The following is an 18,808-nucleotide window of genomic DNA, read 5'->3' on the forward strand; positions in this document are numbered from 1 at the left end:
TAGAGAAACAAAAGGGTAGAAAAATGGAATGGAAATGTATGCAATTGGCCCTGCTACAGGCAAAAAGATAGATTGCCATCTTGTGGATAGGTCCCTTAGGTCCTAGGGAACAGAGTTGAGCAAAGGATGTTAAAGAATGGAGGGCAGCAGAAGAGATCTGTCTTCGTCAGTGTAGAAGGTATAAAAATGAGGCAGACAATTTACAAACTTGGGGCCTATTACCCAGCAGGGTTTGAAGAAACAGGGAAAGGACTCGAAGACCACTGACAGGACTCTAACGCTTGAAGACACATTTTTTGCATCGGGTATTCATCCGGGGGGCAAGATGGCCGCCGAGACGCCGTAAGGGAAGGTTGCACCCCACCCTGCTCCTGATGGTGGCTTGATGGAATGAAAGAATGCTCGCCTAGTTGATAATATTTTCATAAAAGTTTTTGGCGCAAGCAGTATTTTATATCCAGCATTATATCCTGGAGTGCCCGTGGATGAGATGTTTACAGCTTTGTCGGACTGGCCTCTAATATTTAAGGACTTTACGCATGTTAAGAATTCCAATAAGGGGAGAACTTTTTTGGAAACACTCAAAGCATTAATTGAAAAGTCATTTCAGGCAGGACGTGCGTATTATTCTATAACAATGGCCCCTAAAGTATATCGCACGAACAACAAAAGCAATGATTTGGCACACTCCGAGGACGATGAAATGCTTGCAGATGGTCCAGGAGCCTCGACCAGCAATATGAGAGCTAAATCAAGGTCCAAAGCTCAGTTAAGAAGAGAGGCAGCGAAAGAAGTAAAAGAGGCAAAGATACGAAAACTAAAAGAAAAGGAGCTGATTAAAAGCGGCAAGACGGAAGGTGCACGAACCGGTAAAGGTCAACGCAAGGGGGTTACTGACCTGAATTTGGCGGAAGTATTGGGAAAAGAACCAGCATTACGACAGACTACGATAGTGGAGTCCTTCTTACCTGTGCCGGGTCTAGCGGCAGGAGCCTTGGTGACTGCACAGGCGGAGCAGCAGGCGCCGTCCATCCCCACGCTGGCGGCTATGTGTGGAGAGAGGCTGGGTCACACGCAAGGACTGAGCGCTGCAGCGGCCGCCGCTGGGGCCACTGAGGTTCCAGTGGGGTTCATGATCACAGGCAGCCTGGCGAAGCATCTCGCAGGGGGAGAGGTTACAGAATCAGAGGGAGCAGCCCTCCTTTCAGCAGCGGCAGTAGCGGGGGGCGGAGCTACGGATTTAAAGGGCCAGGAGCCCGATGCAGATATTGCCTTAACAGAGGGAGAAAATAATCCTGCAGATCCATCTTCAGTCCTATACTTGATTAGAGATCCTGAACCTGGAGCCACGAGTAATGCGCTGAGCGAGGTTGTGAGTACCGCCCCCCCTGGTGATAATGGAGGTATGCAGGTCTTGGTCTTGGAAGTGCAGACACAGGCACAAGCACAGGCACAAGCACAGGAACAAGTACAGGAAGCAATGGATCCATTCAAGTTAAATAATTACAATTTAGGAACTACAAGCACGAATACTGGTAACATAAAGGATTTACAAAGTATTCCGGCGCCATTATTGGCATCACCTGGTGAAGAGATTTTCTTCACTGGGAATGATGAAGCAGACAATGAAGAAGACGAGGATGAGCTTGATGGAAGCGAAACAAACAGCTCGGATTCATCTATTTCAGATTCAGAATCAGGCACATCAAAGTCTGTGGTAGGCTCAGGCTTAGATTCAGAAACTGATATATCCAGGCTTGGTAACACTTCAACCCTCTCGGATAGCGATACTGATTCATTGGAGCATGAGACAGTCCAAAAAGTCGTAAGGCCAAAAGTAAAAAAAGGTCTAAGAGAGGAGATTAGGAAATCAAAAGATAATGACTTTGTATATAAGGGTAAAGCGAAAACCGGCAACCCAAGTCGCAGGAGACAATCTAAAGCACCACACAGAAGACAAGCGAAACCAGTTGCAAAAAAACTAGTCTGGGATAATACGGCAGAGGGTGGAACAACCCAGTCTGGAGCTTTTGGTAATACGGAAACAAGTGTTCAGGAGTTTTCCTCTCATGGAGCTGAGGGAGGTTCTGAAAGGGGTATCTCAAACTTCGAAGTCCTATTCTCAACTCTAAAGCAAATTCAAACTGAGGCACGTACTGAGAGTCAGAGATCTAGCAGGAGGGCCAACCGTGCAAATAAAAAGATACAATCCTCTCTGCATAAGGTTAACAAACTGTATGAGGACATGGTTGGGAGAGTATCCGAGCTGGAGGCTAGAACAAGTAAATTGGAAGACGATTTTGTTAAGATGAAAGATGCTGGTGATGATAAGGATAAGACAACCTCTGACATGCTTTGGAAGCTAGAGGACTTCGAAAACAGACAAAGGCGGAATAATGTCAGACTAATTGGAATTCAGGAGGGGAAAGAGGGGGGGGATGTACGAGCTTTTGTCATTGAATTACTGAAAGGTGCATTTCCCGATCTAGCCTCATGGGACTGGGAACACGAGATTCAAAGAGCACATCGATTTCCGCTGGTACGAAAGGAATCACAGGGCAAGCCCCGCGCAATATTGATGTATGTTGGTAATTTCCTTTTGCGCGAAGAAATAATTAACAAGGCAAAACCACAGTCTAAACGCTCTTACAAGGAAACTGACTTTTTTGCTCGTCCTGATTTCTGCCACGCCACCGTGGAAAGAAGGTGGCGGATGAGGCAGCTCATTACTCCGTTTCAAAATATAGGCTATGAGGCTTTCCTTTTGTTTCCTGCACGTCTAAAAGTTGGACTAGAGGGTAATTTCAGAGTTTTTCATTCCGAAATTATGGCACAAGAATATCTCACCTACTTGAGAGAGAATAGGAGCCGTCAAAAGTCTCCACGTAGTACTCTGGAGGTTCAAGATGTACAAACTGGCCCTATCAAAAACTTACCCCGTAAAAAGTAGTTGATATGGTTAATCTGATATGGCTGTTTAAGTTAGTTGATATACTTGTTTAAAGCGCAAAATCATTACCTAATGGGTAGAAGTTGTTGATAAAAAGGAAGGGGGGAAAAAAAAGATAGAGGAAAAGAGGAAAGAAGAGGATATCTCTCTAACTATGTTTATACGTGAGGGAGCATTCTGAGTGACGTTTATAGTTAAGGAAATCAGGGAGGGGGGGTGGGACAACCCGGTGGCAAACGCAGGCCAGACATAGGTCTTATGGACCTATTTGCCCGTAGGGGGGAGGGATCCTGAGGGTGGGCTCTCGGGGGGGGGGGGAGGGAGACCTTAGGGACAGGGACAGGGCACAAAGGCTATGAAATTTGTAGGGGTCATGGTGGGCACACGATGGAAAAAAGGACTCAGTGGCAGAATGTCAAGGGAGGGAGTATCGAAATCAATATTCAGGCATTACATGTATCAGTAGTACTAAAGTCGAAGTTTGTTAAAATAATGATAAGTGAACAAGCAATTAATGGTTCCAGGCAATTCAGTAATGATACTTAGGTTTGTAACATGGAATGTGAGCGGCTTAAATGATATCCAAAAGAGGAATAAGATAGGTGTTCGTTTACGCCAGATGAATGTGGATTTTATTTTTCTGCAAGAGACGCACATAATGAGTACTCAGGAGTTTTGTTTTAATCAGTTGGGCTATCAGCTCATAGCTAGCTCTAAACAAGGTGCCAAAAATAGAGGAGTTGCCATTCTTTCAAGGAGGAATAATTTGATAATAGGGAGAAAATTAGAGGACAAATGGGGAAGATGGGCTATAGCAGAGATAGAGATAGATGGGATCTGGACAACTATGGTGTCAGTATATGGATCCACGCAGGATGATCCGGAGGTATTACAGTTTTTAGACTCTGAACTAGCTGCTTGGCCCCCACAGGTTATTTTAGGAGGAGATTTGAATATTAATGGGGCTGACGGGTTAGGAACTGGTTATAATAGATGCTATAAAGGCCGTAAGAAAGGAGTCCATAAGGCACTGGTTGATCTCCTGTGTAATAATAATTTGAATGATGTTTGGGGCACAATTAGACCACAACAGAAAGGATATACTTACTACTCCGCACCACATCAAGTTTGCGTTAGGCTCGACTATTTTATGATTTCTAACAATCTAATGTCAAGGGTCAAGATTGAAAGATTGCCAAGAATTTTAAGTGATCATAATCCGTTAATTTTGGAATTAAAATTAGAAGGAGGTAAAAGATCTAATCGGGTTTGGACTTTTGAAAGAAGACTTCTCTTAGAAGAGGATTATGTACTACATATGACGAAATGGATCACCGATTTTTTTGAATATAATAAAGGAACTGCATCGGTGGGAGTCATATGGGATGCTTTCAAGGCAGATGTCCGTGGAGAAACATGTAGTTATAGTATTCATAAACGTAAAATGAAAGGGGCATTGCAAAGAGAGTTAGAGAGAGCCGTCTCAGAAGCAGAAGAACAATTTAATAACTGTCTTATTAGAGGGGAGCCGGTCGAACAATATTTGATAGACCTAGTAAAAGTTAAATGCGAGGCGGAAGGGGAATTGGCAAAAAAAGCGGCAGTACACTATACAATCCGTAGGGAGAAGTGTTATGAATATAATGAAAAAGTTGGGCACGTACTGGCTATGCGCACTAGGCAGATAGCGGCAGCAGGCAGGGACGGTTAAGCAAATTAGAGACAAAAACGGTAATATACAAACTGGCCCTGACGAGATAAGGGAAGTATTTAGGAAATTTTACCAGACCCTTTATGATCATCAACACCCTTGCAGTAGTGAAGAGATTAGCGATTACTTAGAGAATATACCAACTGAGAGGGTTTCGGATGAAGAAGCAGATAGATTAGAAACTCAGCTAGACATGGAAGAGGTTAAGGAAGCCATGGGTAAACTCCCTTCAGGTAAGGCAGCTGGTCCTGACCAGATACCTCTAGAATTTTATAAAACTTTCTGGGGAGTGCTCTCTCAAGAGTTAACTAGAGTGATTCAATCCGCACAACTTGGACAGTCTATACCAAAGTCGTGGGGGGGTGCAGATATTGTCCTGATTCTCAAAAAGGGTAAGCCGGATGATGAGCCTGGCTCCTACCGCCCTATTACATTAATGAATAATGATACTAAAATTTATTCAAAAATGTTGGCAATGAGATTTGCAGAAGTGATAAGTTCTTTAGTTTGTTATACCCAACATGGCTCCATTCCTGGTAGAGGAACGACCCACCATACCAGGAAATTAATAACACTATTAGACTCCACCGAAGTCACAGGAGACCCGATGGCAGTAATGCTGCTTGACGCTGAAAAAGCGTTTGACCGGGTCTCGTGGGACTATTTGTGGTACACTTTGGTTAGAGCCGGAATAAGGGGTGGGTTTATAAAAGCATTACAAACTTTATATAAAGAACCAGCCGCGGCTCTAAGAGTTAATGGAGACACTACAGGACAATTCTTAATTAAAAGGGGCACACGGCAGGGGTGCCCATGCTCCCCATTATTGTTCGCTATGTATATGGACCCATTGATCCGTAAATTAGAGCTTTGTCCAGAGATAACCCCCCTGCCAACATTGTTAGGCCCGTGCAAGATATTGGCTTATGCTGATGACGTGGCGGTGATAACACCAAACCCCACAGAGGCAACTGTCTATATAGAAGAAGAGGCCCGTAGTTTTGGAAGGATATCCGGGTACGCTCTAAATGCCTCCAAGACCCAGATTATCAAAAACTCAGTGACTATGTGTGATGATAATCGTGTGGTTCAGGCGGGGACTTATCTTGGAATTAAAATATCAGCTGATTTAAATAATTTAGTAGAAAATAACATTGCTCCAATAATAAGTAAAACAAAGAAGGACCTGGACCGATATGAAAATCTACACTTATCTTTAGTTGGCCGGGTCAATCTCATCAAAATGATGATTTTGCCAAAAATTTTGTATATATTTAGGGCTATCCCACTGCTATTTGAAAACAAGTGGTTCAGAATATGTGAACAAATGATCAATCGCTTTGTTTGGGCTAAAGGAAAAACACGTAGGGCACTGAGATATATGTCTTTACCGCGGGAGCGTGGGAGCTGGTCTTTACCAGATTTAAAAGTGTATTATTGGGCCGCTGCATTCCAAAACATGCTGGGATTGGTAGGGGGGGCGGATATAGACGACTGGGACAATGTAGGTTCACTTGCAATTTATGGTTTAGTTCTTGGTAAAAATGCGGAAAATATATTTTTGAGATTCACTGAGGAGAGTTATTATAAAAGAACGTGGTTTAAGACCCTAATGGCAGCGAATAATGTTTGGAAGGGAATATCAAAAAGGATAGGAATCGGGAAATATAATTTTTACACTAGGTTTAAAGATAACCCTTCACTTCCTAGTATGGTCTTTTCGGGAGCTGTATTCCAAGACTGGAAGAGGCGGGGGATAAGAAAGATTGGAGATATTTACGGACCCCAAGGTATTTTACAATTTGTTGAGCTACAGGCTCGATATACTTTAGATACAAAACATTTTTTTAAATACCTTCAAATAAGGAGCTGTTTGATAAATAGGAAAGGAGGGCCTCTGGGCTTTGAAAGAAATACAATGCTGGATATTACAGAAATAGGCTCAGATTGCACCATAAAGAGATTCTATTCGGAGATGACTATACTAAAGAAAGATGATATGGAGAAATGGATTAATAGGTGGTCTGCAGATTTGGATATACATAGTGATATTTTTTCAGATTCTTTAGAGATGGGAAGAAAATTGTTGTGCTCATCATCACTACAGGCTCAACATTATAAGACCCTATTTCATCTGTATTATACACCTGGGAAAATTGCTCAATGGGGGGGTATTTCGGGAACCACTTGCTTCAGATGTGGTAGTCCGGGGGCGGACCTAATACATATTTTCTCACTTTGCCCACATTTAAATAGTATAAAACATGATATTGAGCAATTTTTACAGAATGTATTAGCAAATACAATAGAATTAAAATCAGATCTAATGTTATTAGGAGTCAGCCTTGAGATGCACGTGGATAACGAAAAGTTTATATTTGTAGCAATGGCGACTCTCAGACTATTAATCGCTTCGGCATGGTTGGATCCTAACCCGCCTACATATCATCAATGGTTGGGGAAGTTACTATCTACCCAAAAGATAGAATCAGCTATTTATGCGAGGAGGGGGAGAAACGGTAAGAAGTTGGGTTTGCAAATATGGGAGCCTCTTGTTCGTTGGAAACAAGGTCCCGATTATTGATCATGGTCTTACTGGTGGGGGGGGAGGAAATGGAGAATATAGTGTACAGAAGTTATGTATTCCTGGTATATATGATTTGCTTTGGAAAAACTATGCATGATTTAATATTACATTTGTTATCTATGATTTGTATAATTCCCAAATGTATATATGATTTTGCGCTGCATTGACTGTTATTGTGCCCTGTCCATATTTCAGGGGGGGGGGGGGGGGGGGAAAGATGAAAAACTTCAATAAAAACATTTAAAAAAAAAAAAAGAAGACACATTTTTTACCCCTGGGAGGTGGAACATGTATCTGGGGAGAAGAAAGAGGCTTGGACCGTGCTCACTAAAGTGATGTTTTTGTCCTTATTGATTCACTTGTACAGAATTCCTGCTGCTGTATCCCACATGTGGATGGATGGCTATATTCTTACAAAAAGGTTATGGTGCAGAATTTGTGATGCACTGTATGTTCAGCCTTGACAAGTATCACGCATCAGGCGCTAGACGCCTCGTCAGCAGCTCTAAGTAATCATGCACCTTGCTGACTATTGAAACTAAAACTGGCCTCATCTCCAGTGGCAGTGTGGCCACTGTTTCCTCCCACACCACAGCTGTTACTAATCTTGTTACTTGTTATAGGTTTTGCACATAAAGGTGTCCCGACTTCAGTCTCACACACAGTGCACGAGGCAGAGGTCAGGAAGCACCTATGGAGGTGGCGTCTCACTTTACGGCACTACGATTTGAGCAGTGCCTTTTCCAGCTTTCCGCTTTCTGTAAGACAGTAGTGAATACCGGGATTCAACAGTTTGTCCGTCGTCATATTGTTACCCGTTGGAAAGAGCTAACCCTCCCAGAAGCCCGAGAAGATTAGTCCCACGAGATCACAGGAGGTCCTGAAGTCTGCAGTTCATTGTTTCTGCGAGTGAAAGACTCGTTTTGCAGGTGTGCGGCTGTTGAATCGAGAATGTGAGTGACATGAGTGCGTAAATTAGATGGTGGTTGTAGGTGGGGCCCACTGGACTCATTTGTGGGTACTGGGACTTATGTTTCATCATCATACCTTGACTGGGAACAAGAAAGAGAAGGACAAAAAAGACAGGAAGAAGGAGGAAGAGAAAGACAGAAAACAGTAACAAAGGCAGAATGCTGGAATGAAAAAAGTATCAGCAAGAGTGAAATAAAGGGGGAGAGGATGGATGGTGATGAATGAAAAAGGCATGAGGTGGAATCACGGCTTGACAGTCTTACCATTCAATAACCTTGACATTAAGGAGCACAGGCAGCAGGTTTCTGAGAAAAACGTTGGGAACCATGTACTTACTTAAAAAAAAAATGAAGAACAAGAGGAGGGCGAGCCAATATATTTGCAGGGCGAGCCGAGCCAGAGCTGAGACAAGGCTCGGATCTTAGTTATAGCCTGTGAATGAGCTGGGGACCTGAAAATGTATGCTATGTAAATCACACAACAAACGTTATGTAAAATATGACAAAGTCACTTTAAAATACAAAAATGTGTATTTCCACAACATGTGAAGCTTTGACATTAATACGTCACAGTAGAGCGCTGTACTGAGAAGTACTTACTAAAAGTAATATTTTTTAAGCAAAAGCAATTAGTGCACTAAGAGGCAAGACAATTGTCATGTAAAGCCTGTACGTGGCCCAGTTTATAATAGAGCACCAGCATATTCTATTAAATCAAACAGAATAGGTTTTTGTACAGCTGGTATTCTAAACTCACATATTTGAAAGTGCGTTCATACTGAATAATGAGGACAAAAGAGTTTCGGTGAAATAAAATATTTGCTTAAGATCACACAATTTAAGCGATGAATCCGTGATTTTTTTCCAGGTTTTCTGGTTTCACTTTATATAAATCAGCCAAGAAATGGGTACGTTTTTGTCTTTCCTTATTATGTGAAGTCTTTGTTTTTACCTCTTTTTGCATTTTGTATGTAGAATGAACTTGACCTAAAGGCGAAATTGGAGTGCTTTACATGAGCACCAGTTACATTACACAAGGTCACATTCATTGCTTTTAGGCATGGGGAGATTAAGCGATTTGCCCAGAATCATATGATTTTGAGCTCACAATGAGACTTGAACCAGGTTCCTCAGTTCAAAATTGGCATCACTGGCCGTAGTGCCACATCCTGGGTAGAGGAAGGATGGAAGGCAGAAGCTGCATGTAAGCTCGACTCGATATGTGCTCGAGGTTCCAGCAGGACCTCCAGCGGAGCCAAGCATCAGGCTCAAGCCTGGCTCGAGCTTTGAGTGGCTCGCCTAGCTTTATTAAGCACTGAGTGACATCCCACATTGTGAGTGACTTGACCATGCATGATGATGGCTCTGGAATCTCAACTGGAACTTCATACTACAAATTATCGAAGTAAGTAAGGGTTTCCAATGTAGGTCCAGATGGATTCACACTAGATTTTTAGAGCAGTGGTGGACTATGTATATGTATTTAATGTAGCTATCGTAAAAATCTGGCATGGATTCGGCCCTCCAAGATCTATGTCAGAAGCCCAAAGCATACAGTCCCTAAAAGAAAAAGTATCAATGGCTCAAGCATAAGTGCCACATTGTAGGGCTTTGGCGGTCTTCAACTAAAACTAACAGACAAGTAAGTGGGTTTTGAAAAAAATGTCAACACACAGAAAATTGCATTGATACAGATTTGATGTGTAAAGAAAGTAGGTCTAAATTGCAATAGTGACCTTAACAAGTTTCTGAGCATGTACTTTTAAAAACAATTAGATGTGTGATGTTACAAACAGCTCAATGACCCAAAACAACTTCTACTTGAACTTATTTAAATTAAATTGTTTAGGTTCTTGTAGGACTGCAGATACAGTTTGCAAATGGCAGTACATTACTCCCTACTTTTAGGTCTGAAGGAATAATAATTTCCCAAGCAAGGAAAAGATCATTCTTATTCCCAATCAGATCATTTTTAAACAGGTTTGAAAACTTAAAATGTATATTTTAAATATGAACGAATATTTTTATTATTTTATATCATTGGCATTTTGATGTTAGGTCTTGGTCATGCTTCTTTCTTTGAAGCTGGAAACTGAGGTATATTTCACCTTAATTTCCTTCACCCTGTTCAGATGAGGCAGCTAGATTAGTAGTGTGCCTTCTTGTGAAACATCACTACTGATCGGGATCTGTGGCTATGGTAGTGGGTGCCAAAACAAATCGAGTTCTGTGAATCAGTTTCTCTGACTTAGAGGCACAAATCCTTGCAACTTGCCGTTTCATCTTGTGACCCATGTGATCCTGAAGGTCGATGTCTAGAACCTTCTAGATGTTTTTAGATACGGTCACAGACATCAAAGCCTGAAACTACAGTCTCAACGACCATTAGGTTGTTAATTATAGAGTCTAAATACCTCGACCACTGCGCACTATAGCTATGGTAAATACCCCACTTCTTCAGTTGTATTATGAAACTGAATACATTTTGCTTAATCTGCTTGTCTGTACATTTTACACTTATTTAAATTCGACACAAAATAATTTTTTTCATGAAAATTCATTTCAACAAACACTACATCGTTTGTTGAAATGAATTTTGTTTATCGGAATATTATTATTTGATGTACACATGTTCTTTGCTTTACCAAAAAATGATCGCAAAGTAAAAGAGAATATTCATGAAAAAACATTTCTTTTGTGTCGAATTTAAATAAGTGTAAAATGTACAGACAAACAGATTAAGCAAAATGTATTCAGTTTCATAATACAACTGAAGAAGTGGGGTATTTACCATAGCTATAGTGCGCAGTGGTCGAGCCCCGTGGGCTCGAGGTAGGTAGGTTTCAGTTAAGTCACGGTCAAGACAAACGTGCTACCACTACAGCACGCTAGGCCCAAAAAGATTGTTTAGTTTTTGAAAGAATAAAATTTAAGTTTCAAATAAATAAAAAGAAGAGGGTTAAAAAGGAGTGCTTCTCTATCCAATACATTCTTGTTAATTATAGAGTGACACGCTTAGGTGCTTGGATGTCTGTAGAACTAAGTAATGATGTCTTAAAGTAGCAATATGTGCCTCATGCGACCAGCGCATACTACTTACGTTGAATTGTCATTTTTTTGTGCTTTGGTCACCTGTGCCTTAGACCATCCATTATGATCTGTCCAAGTGAAAAACAAATTCCATTCAGAGAGAAAAACCTAGAAAAAACCTAACTGAATGAATCACAGCTCGGCCTGGAAGCTCTAAAGGCCTTGTATGGAGTGCATAAAACCTACTGCAGCACTGATCTGTTCGACACATTCAGTACGGTGTCAATACGCCACTGGCAACCAGAGCCAGACCTGCACATTTGGAAGCCATGAGTTGGCTGATACCTCTGCAAGGCAGACATTTTTGGGTCAAGCGGCATACCAACCTGGCTGGTACTTCAGAGGCATCCAACTGTGTCCGGTTTTCCTGTAGAACTGCCAATCTTTGTATAGTAAGGTCAAGGGGGAGAGGGCGGGCAGAGCTGCAGTGAGTAAAGGTTGGCACTGTGAGTGGAATTCTGAATTTTTCTAGATGTAGTTGTAGGTGGCACTGCATGTTGTAAGTAACAATGTCTTCTTATCTTCTTTCAGATAAGCCTCCGGCAGTCTACTGCATGCCCCTGACCCCATCTCCAGAGGTCAACGTGTGGGACATCTCCAATTTCACGCTCCTGGATGGGCAGCTAATGCTGACCAACAGAGATGAAGAGGTAAGAATGGTGCTAGTATCAAGGCGGCAAACAGAATGATCATTCTGTCAATCAGGCTGTACTTATATAGCACTGCTTATCACCAGTGAGAGTATCCAGGCACTGTGCTACGGTGTCAGTCAAAGAGAGAGGTCTGGAGTCCTTTGCTGAAGTGGGTCAGCGAGGGAGAGGTACAGAGGTAGAGGGGAAGGGTTTTATAGGACTTGGCGGAGAGGTGGAAGAAAGAGCGTCCTCTGGTGCGGCAGATGCATTGTATCTGTGCGCGTTGTGCAGAGCGGATGTTCCTGGGAGGTAGGTGGAAATGCAGGCGGGGGTTCATGTAGGCGGGTCCTTGGTCATGGATGGCTTTGTAGGCGTGAGTCAGGAACTTGGATTGGCATCTTTTCTGGAAAGGGAGCCAGTGGAGGTTTTTCAGGTGCTGAGTGATGTAGGTCCTCTTCGGCAGGTTGAGGATCAGTCAGGCTGCTGCATTCTGGATCATCTGGAGTCTCTTCTCATGAGTTCAGGGGTGGTGCCTCCATAGAGTGCGTTACCGTAGTCCAACCAGCTGGTTATAAGGGCCTGCGTCACAGTTTATCTAGTGCTAATGGGGAGTCACTTGAAGACTTTGTGGAGAGTGTGGAATCAGGCAGAGGAGACGGCTTTGACCTAACGTTTCTTGGAGAGTTCGCTGTCCAGGATGATGCTGAGGTTGCAGGCGTTGTCTTTCGGAGTTGGGGTGAGTCTGAGTTCCAATGCCCCCCAGGAGTCGTTCCAGAGGGAGGTGTGTCTGCGGAAGATCAGTACTTCAGTTTTGTCCATGTTGGGCTTCAGGCAGTTGTTCTTCATACATCTGAGACGTTCTTTATACAGTTGTGGAAGTTGGTCTTCATTATGTTGGGGTCCGCTGAGAGAGAGAGGACGAGCTGGGTGTTGTCAGCATAAGAGACAGTGTTGATGTCATGGGTTCTGACTAAGTGCACGAGTGTTGGAGGGACGCCGCAGATGGTGCACTTGGTTTGAGAGATGAATGAAGGGAGACAAATTCTCTGCGTGCACCCGTGAGAAAAGATGGCATCCATTTGAGCATGTCGTCTGTGATTCCGATGTGGCGCAGTCAATCGATGAGAGTGTGGTGGGTGATGATGTCAAAGGCTGCGGAGAGGTCGAGCAGGATGAGGGCAACTGATTTCCCTCTGTCGAGTAGGGTGCAGATGTCTGTTGCGACGATGAGGACTGTCTCGGTGCTATGATTGGCTCTGAATCCTGATTGAGAAGGGTCCAGAAGGTTGTTTCTTTCCAGGTGTTTGGTGAGTTGGAGGTTGATGACTTTCTCCAGGACTTTAGAGGGAAACGGGAGCAGTGAGATAGGATGGTAGTTCTGGAGCTCACTGGGGTCTGCAGAAGGTTTCTTGAGAAGGGGTGTGACCTCTGTGTGTTTCCAGGCATCGGGAAAAGTTGCTGTGGTGATGTGGTGTGGTGATTGAGGATGGTGGTGAGTTGGGGGCTGATCTCGTCTCTTCAGAGGTTGAAAAATCAGTGGGCCATTCAGAACAATCATAGTGACATTTGTCATTTCTCTCTTTGGTTATGTAAATGATACCAATGTGTCCCACATGTCCGAGTTACACCTAAAGAAATTGAGGTGTGGTGGGAGGTGCCAGTCAGAAAAAAAGCTGCCCCATCAATACCCATGTGCATTGCTTTACACTACCAAATATAAGAAATTCAGCACTCCCCAGCAGAGGCATTCGGTAAAGCTAAAAAACACCTGGAAAGGGTGGGCTCCACACTCACCAAAAAAGGCACGTCCAAAGACAGCTTCAGAATAAAGCGTGGGGTTTTATTAGGGAAACACTTTCTAACAGAAAGGCTTTCCCAGATGTCAAATGACTCAGATAAAACAACATGTACATGTAAATATACTTATATATGTGCAAACCAATGATAATCATCATCATAGAGTCTTTATTTCGATTGTAAAACCATAAAAGACATTTACAGACAATAAAAAAGTCAGATAATTAAAAATACATTGGTATAAATATTAAACATACATAGAATTTTCTTAAAATGAGTATTAAACCACAACCCAAGACTCTAAATGAAAACAGTAGTTATTATACAAAGGGCCAGATGTATCAAGGTATTGTTTTGCGATTTCTAAATAGGGAATTTTTGAGAATCACTATTTAGAATTCGCAAAACTGTATGTATGTACAAAATCGCTATTTTTTAGCGATTTCTTATTATTTTTTATTTGCGAATTCGCAATTTGGGAAATCGCAAATAAAGAATAATTTCAAATGCATTCCTATGGGCCAAATAGGGCATTTTAAAGAGAAATCGCAAATTACCACCAAGTACAAGTTGGTGGAAATTTGCAATTCCTTAAATGCTATGGCAAAATAAGGAATCACAAATAATTGCGATTCCTTAAATTGCGATTTTTTCATACATATGAAAAAATGCAAATCGGCCGTTTGCGAGTCGCAAAAGCCTTGATACATCTGACCCAAAATGATTAAAATTGAAAATAGAAGACACACTGCATCTGAGACTTTATACAGATTGGAGAAGGTATAGGCAAATCACGCTACCCCACAGCTGTAGATACTATAGGCAGACCATATCAGTGAACTATGAGTTTATTAGCCCGAATCCTCCATGCCCCCCCTAGGAATTTGGCGGTGGCAATGACTATAGCATCCTGAGGACTTGTCTGTAAAATCCTCAAGGCTTCAATGGCAACCCTTGTGCCAAGGATAAGACAAATAGGTTTAAGCCATTTCCTCCTTGGTAGGCTGTAGGCCGGACAAACAAATAGCATGTGGGGAATAGATTCAGGGTATGCCAGACACAACGGGCAGAGGTCCGTCGTAGGCCTATGCCATCTACTGGAAAAGGCTTTTATTGGCAGAGAGCCTACCCTAAACTGGTGAAAGAGCTTCCTATCCAATGGTTTTAAAATAAGGTTGCAGTAGGGATCAAACACAGGTTTATGCTTTATTGATAGGAAGTCTCTAGTTAGGGAAGGCCCAGTTATTGAAGAAAAGCGTTACGCCTTCATAAAATCCATATAAGCGGCCTTGAACTCCATTTTGGAGGGAAAAGGAGTTGAATCTGGATTATCCCACAGGATGCCCATCCCCATTGCTGTCAGAGTATCTTTAATATACTGAAGCCATCTAATCTTCGCTAGTGTCCCAATCCCCCTAAAATCAAGAAGGCTCTAGCGTAAAGTAGAAGCTCAGGGGTGGCCCACAGCCTTCTCCAGAGGGCTAGTGGCCTAAATCTAGCCAGGTCCTCAATATGAAAGCACCCACGTCCAGAAATAGGGGCACAAGTGGAGTAGATTGCGGTAGTCCTGTTAGGGCCCTCATAAATTTGTTTTGGGCAATAGGCAGGTGAGATATATCCTCGTGGCCCCATAATTCTGCGCCGTATAAAACAGCACTTACCACTTTGATATTATATATTGCAAGGGCAGGGGCTATAGGTTTAGTGTGTAACAGTCTATGTTCTTTAAGGAGGACCCCAGCAAGCTGTGCATGCTTCAAGGCAAGCAGGTCGATTTGCGGCTTCCAGTGCAGCTTCCTGTGTAAAGTTATCCCCAAATAAGTGAACACATCTGTCTGCTCTAACGGAACGTCATTCATATGGACTGTGCCCCTTACAATTTTTGATTTGTGGAGAACCATACATTTTGTCTTGCCCACGTTAACCACCAGCTCATGATTGCGGCAAAACTCCTCAAAACGGGACAGAGCCACATGTAACCTGAATTGGGTCTTAGATAATATCAGCGTGTCATCCGCAAACATGAGTAGGGGGAATTTCAATCCCCCAAGAGTTGGAGCATCTGTGGAGCATGTGGAATAATATTGCACTACCCTGTCCATAAATAAAGAAAACAAGGTAGGCGCGAGAACGCATTTTTGACGCACGCCCTTGGTCACCGGGAATTAGTCTGTGACCTCTCCGTGTAAACCCCATCTAACCTGGGCGTGGTTGGAATCATGGAGTTTAACAAGCATCGCTAGCAGCTCCAGGGGCATCCTCACTTCTAAGAAAGCTCTCCACATTTTATTACGTGGGACAAGGTCAAATGCGGACTTTAAATCAATAAATGCCGCATATAGCGTGCCTCCACCTACTAGGACAACCCTCCAATAGATCATCACAAACCTCAGTACCTGGTCAATTGTACTCGTACAGGGCCGAAACCCTGCCTGCAAGGGAGATAGAATATTGGCATCCTCTATCCATAATTGGATCCGACTTAGAACTAATTTGGCAACAATTTTCTGTATGGAATCTCAGGCTAATAGGCCTGTAGTTACCTGGTAATGCTCGGTCCCCCTTTTTGTAAACAAGTATGATAACCGCACTGGTCCACGTGTCAGGGATACACGCACCTCTGGAGATGGAGTTGGCCAAATAGGTAATATAAACCACCCAATTGTCCTTATTGTGAACAAATAATTCTGTAGGCACACAATCAGGCCCCGGGGCCCTGCCTCTCGGAACAAGAGAAAGGACATCCTCAACCTCGGAAATACTAAATATCAAAGTTTGGGTTGGGCTAGATATTTTAAATTCGTCCACATTAATGTTAGTGGTTGTGAACTTGGCCTTAAAAAAATCGGCCCACTGTTCTGGCAGGACATAATTAATTGGTTTATAAGGTGTCCCATCGCTCCCCCATTTCACCAGCTGCCAGAAATTAGCCATACGCTTCTCTCTGCTAGCTTGGAGAAGATCATTCCAGCGATCCTCATCCCACTCTTTTTTGGCTTTGAATTGAGTTGCCTTATAATTAGCCCTTGCAGACTTTACGTCACCCATGTCTTTAAATCTAATGGCCATAGACACCAAGCGATACGCCTCTCTGCATTTTTTATTATACCAGAAGGCCTTTATTGCCCCTTCCTCAGATTTCTTTATACTGGGCTTAACAAAAAAGCTTTTAAGATTAGAGAACAGGTCACAATGAACCTGCAGGGAAATTAAGTCAATGTCCTCCTGTGTGGGGCAACCTTGAAAGCAGGAGATTTATTGGACAACCAAATCCTTTATTGCAACAAGATCCCCTCCTTTATCCATAATCCTGGACCATCTTACTCTCCTCATGTTGTTAGATAGAAATACTGCGGAAGGGGGGTCGCCTGCCTGCTTTTTACGGGGGTCTTGTGATGTCAAAGCCTTTGTTAACAGAATCAAAGGATCATGGGCGCTTTCCGGGCGTTCCTGTACTCTCATGTCAATTAAAGAATTCCATGATTCAACATTTAGGAAAATATAGTCTATGCGGCTGCTCCTTCTGCCATTATTGAAGGTGTGTACGCCCTTCCTATCCGAGTCAGTCCTTACATTCACAGCTCGCACACCCCTTTCCAGACACAGCCCTTTAAGTTGAAGCACTGCTTCTGACCATTTTCTAACAGGGCACAAATCTAGCCTCGGAATACCCCACTGCATGACCAGGATTCTCAGCTAAAGACTTACCTAAGGGGACACCAAATACAACATTAATTGAATCAGATATCTGCTGTATAATAAAGCTTTATATGCTTGAGGTGATCTTACAACTCTTTCCTATAAATAATGGGTAGATTAAGTATCCAAACTTGGAATGTTGGAGGACTTTTAACAGGGGATAAGCGAAGACGTTTGGCTGAGCTGCTTAAACTAAACTCAGTAGATGTACTCTGTCTTCAAGAAACCCATGTACCATGGACTAAGAAATCGTGGCTAAATCTGAATGGGTATAATCTACTGGTTGCCTCTACACAATCATCGAATATAAGGGGGGTTGCAATATTAGCCAAAAATAATCTTGGACTAGGGCTATGTCACCTTTCAGACCCTCATGGTAGATGGGCCACTGTCAAACTTGCTTGTGGTATAACTATCTGCTTTGAATTGCAGTTTCTCCTGAGGCACAGCCGGGAGTAGGATCCTCTGTTGTATTTTTAAAACTGTTTATAATTTGTCATTCTGACTATTTTAAATCGAACGATCACTGCCATCGCTCTGCGCTCAGCGCCCTGACAGCTGACGCGGGCGGGTAACTGGAGCTAAAACGGGAACGCCATTGGCCGATTGAAGGTCACACCCCCTGCCTAGAGACCCGCCCCTCTGCACTACAAAAGCACGCGCTGATCACGAGCGCTGCGCTTTGAATTGCAGTTTCTCCTGAGGCACAGCCGGGAGTAGGATCCTCTGTTGTATTTTTAAAACTGTTTATAATTTGTCATTCTGACTATTTTAAATCGAACGATCACTGCCATCGCTCTGCGCTCAGCGCCCTGACAGCTGACGCGGGCGGGTAACTGGAGCTAAAACGGGAACGCCATTGGCCGATTGAAGGTCACGCCCCCTGCCTAGAGACACGCCCCTCTGCACTACAAAAGCGCGCGCTGATCACGAGCGCTGCGCTTTGAATTGCAGTTTCTCCTGAGGCACAGCCGGGAGTAGGATCCTCTGTTGTATTTTTAAAACTGTTTATAATTTGTCATTCTGACTATTTTAAATCGAACGATCACTGCCATCGCTCTGCGCTCAGCGCCCTGACAGCTGACGCGGGCGGGTACCTGGAGCTAAAACGGGAACGCCATTGGCCAATTGAAGGTCACGCCCCCGGCCTAGAGACACACCCCTCCACCCATTCCTCATATAAAAGATGTGTCCCTACGGGAAGCGCAGCGGACGAGCGCAGCGGGCGCGACGAATGCGCGCCGAAGGCTCGCCAAAGGCGAGCCCGTCTGCGCCCGTCCTCGACAGGCCGGGACCAGGGGCCACAACCCCTGTCTCCCCAACTACAGGTAGACCAGGCAAACCTTCGCTGGTATACTCGCACGGTGAGCT

General features: G+C 43.3%; 1 protein-coding gene across 2 annotated transcripts in view; it reads left to right on the forward strand.

The window, feature by feature from the left end:
* The window catches only part of RASAL3 (RAS protein activator like 3), a 245,284-nt gene that overhangs the window by 46,749 nt on the left and 179,727 nt on the right, over positions 1 to 18,808 (forward strand). For both annotated transcript variants that reach the window (XM_086960667.1, XM_086960658.1), the window contains exon 2: positions 11,841 to 11,959. In XM_086960667.1, coding sequence (XP_086816793.1) covers positions 11,841 to 11,959 — 119 coding nt within the window. The remainder of the gene's footprint in view (positions 1 to 11,840; positions 11,960 to 18,808) is intronic.

The sequence above is a fragment of the Lissotriton vulgaris genome, chromosome 1_1 (assembly GCF_964263255.1).
Source record: "Lissotriton vulgaris chromosome 1_1, aLisVul1.2, whole genome shotgun sequence".
Lineage (NCBI taxonomy): Eukaryota > Metazoa > Chordata > Amphibia > Caudata > Salamandridae > Lissotriton > Lissotriton vulgaris.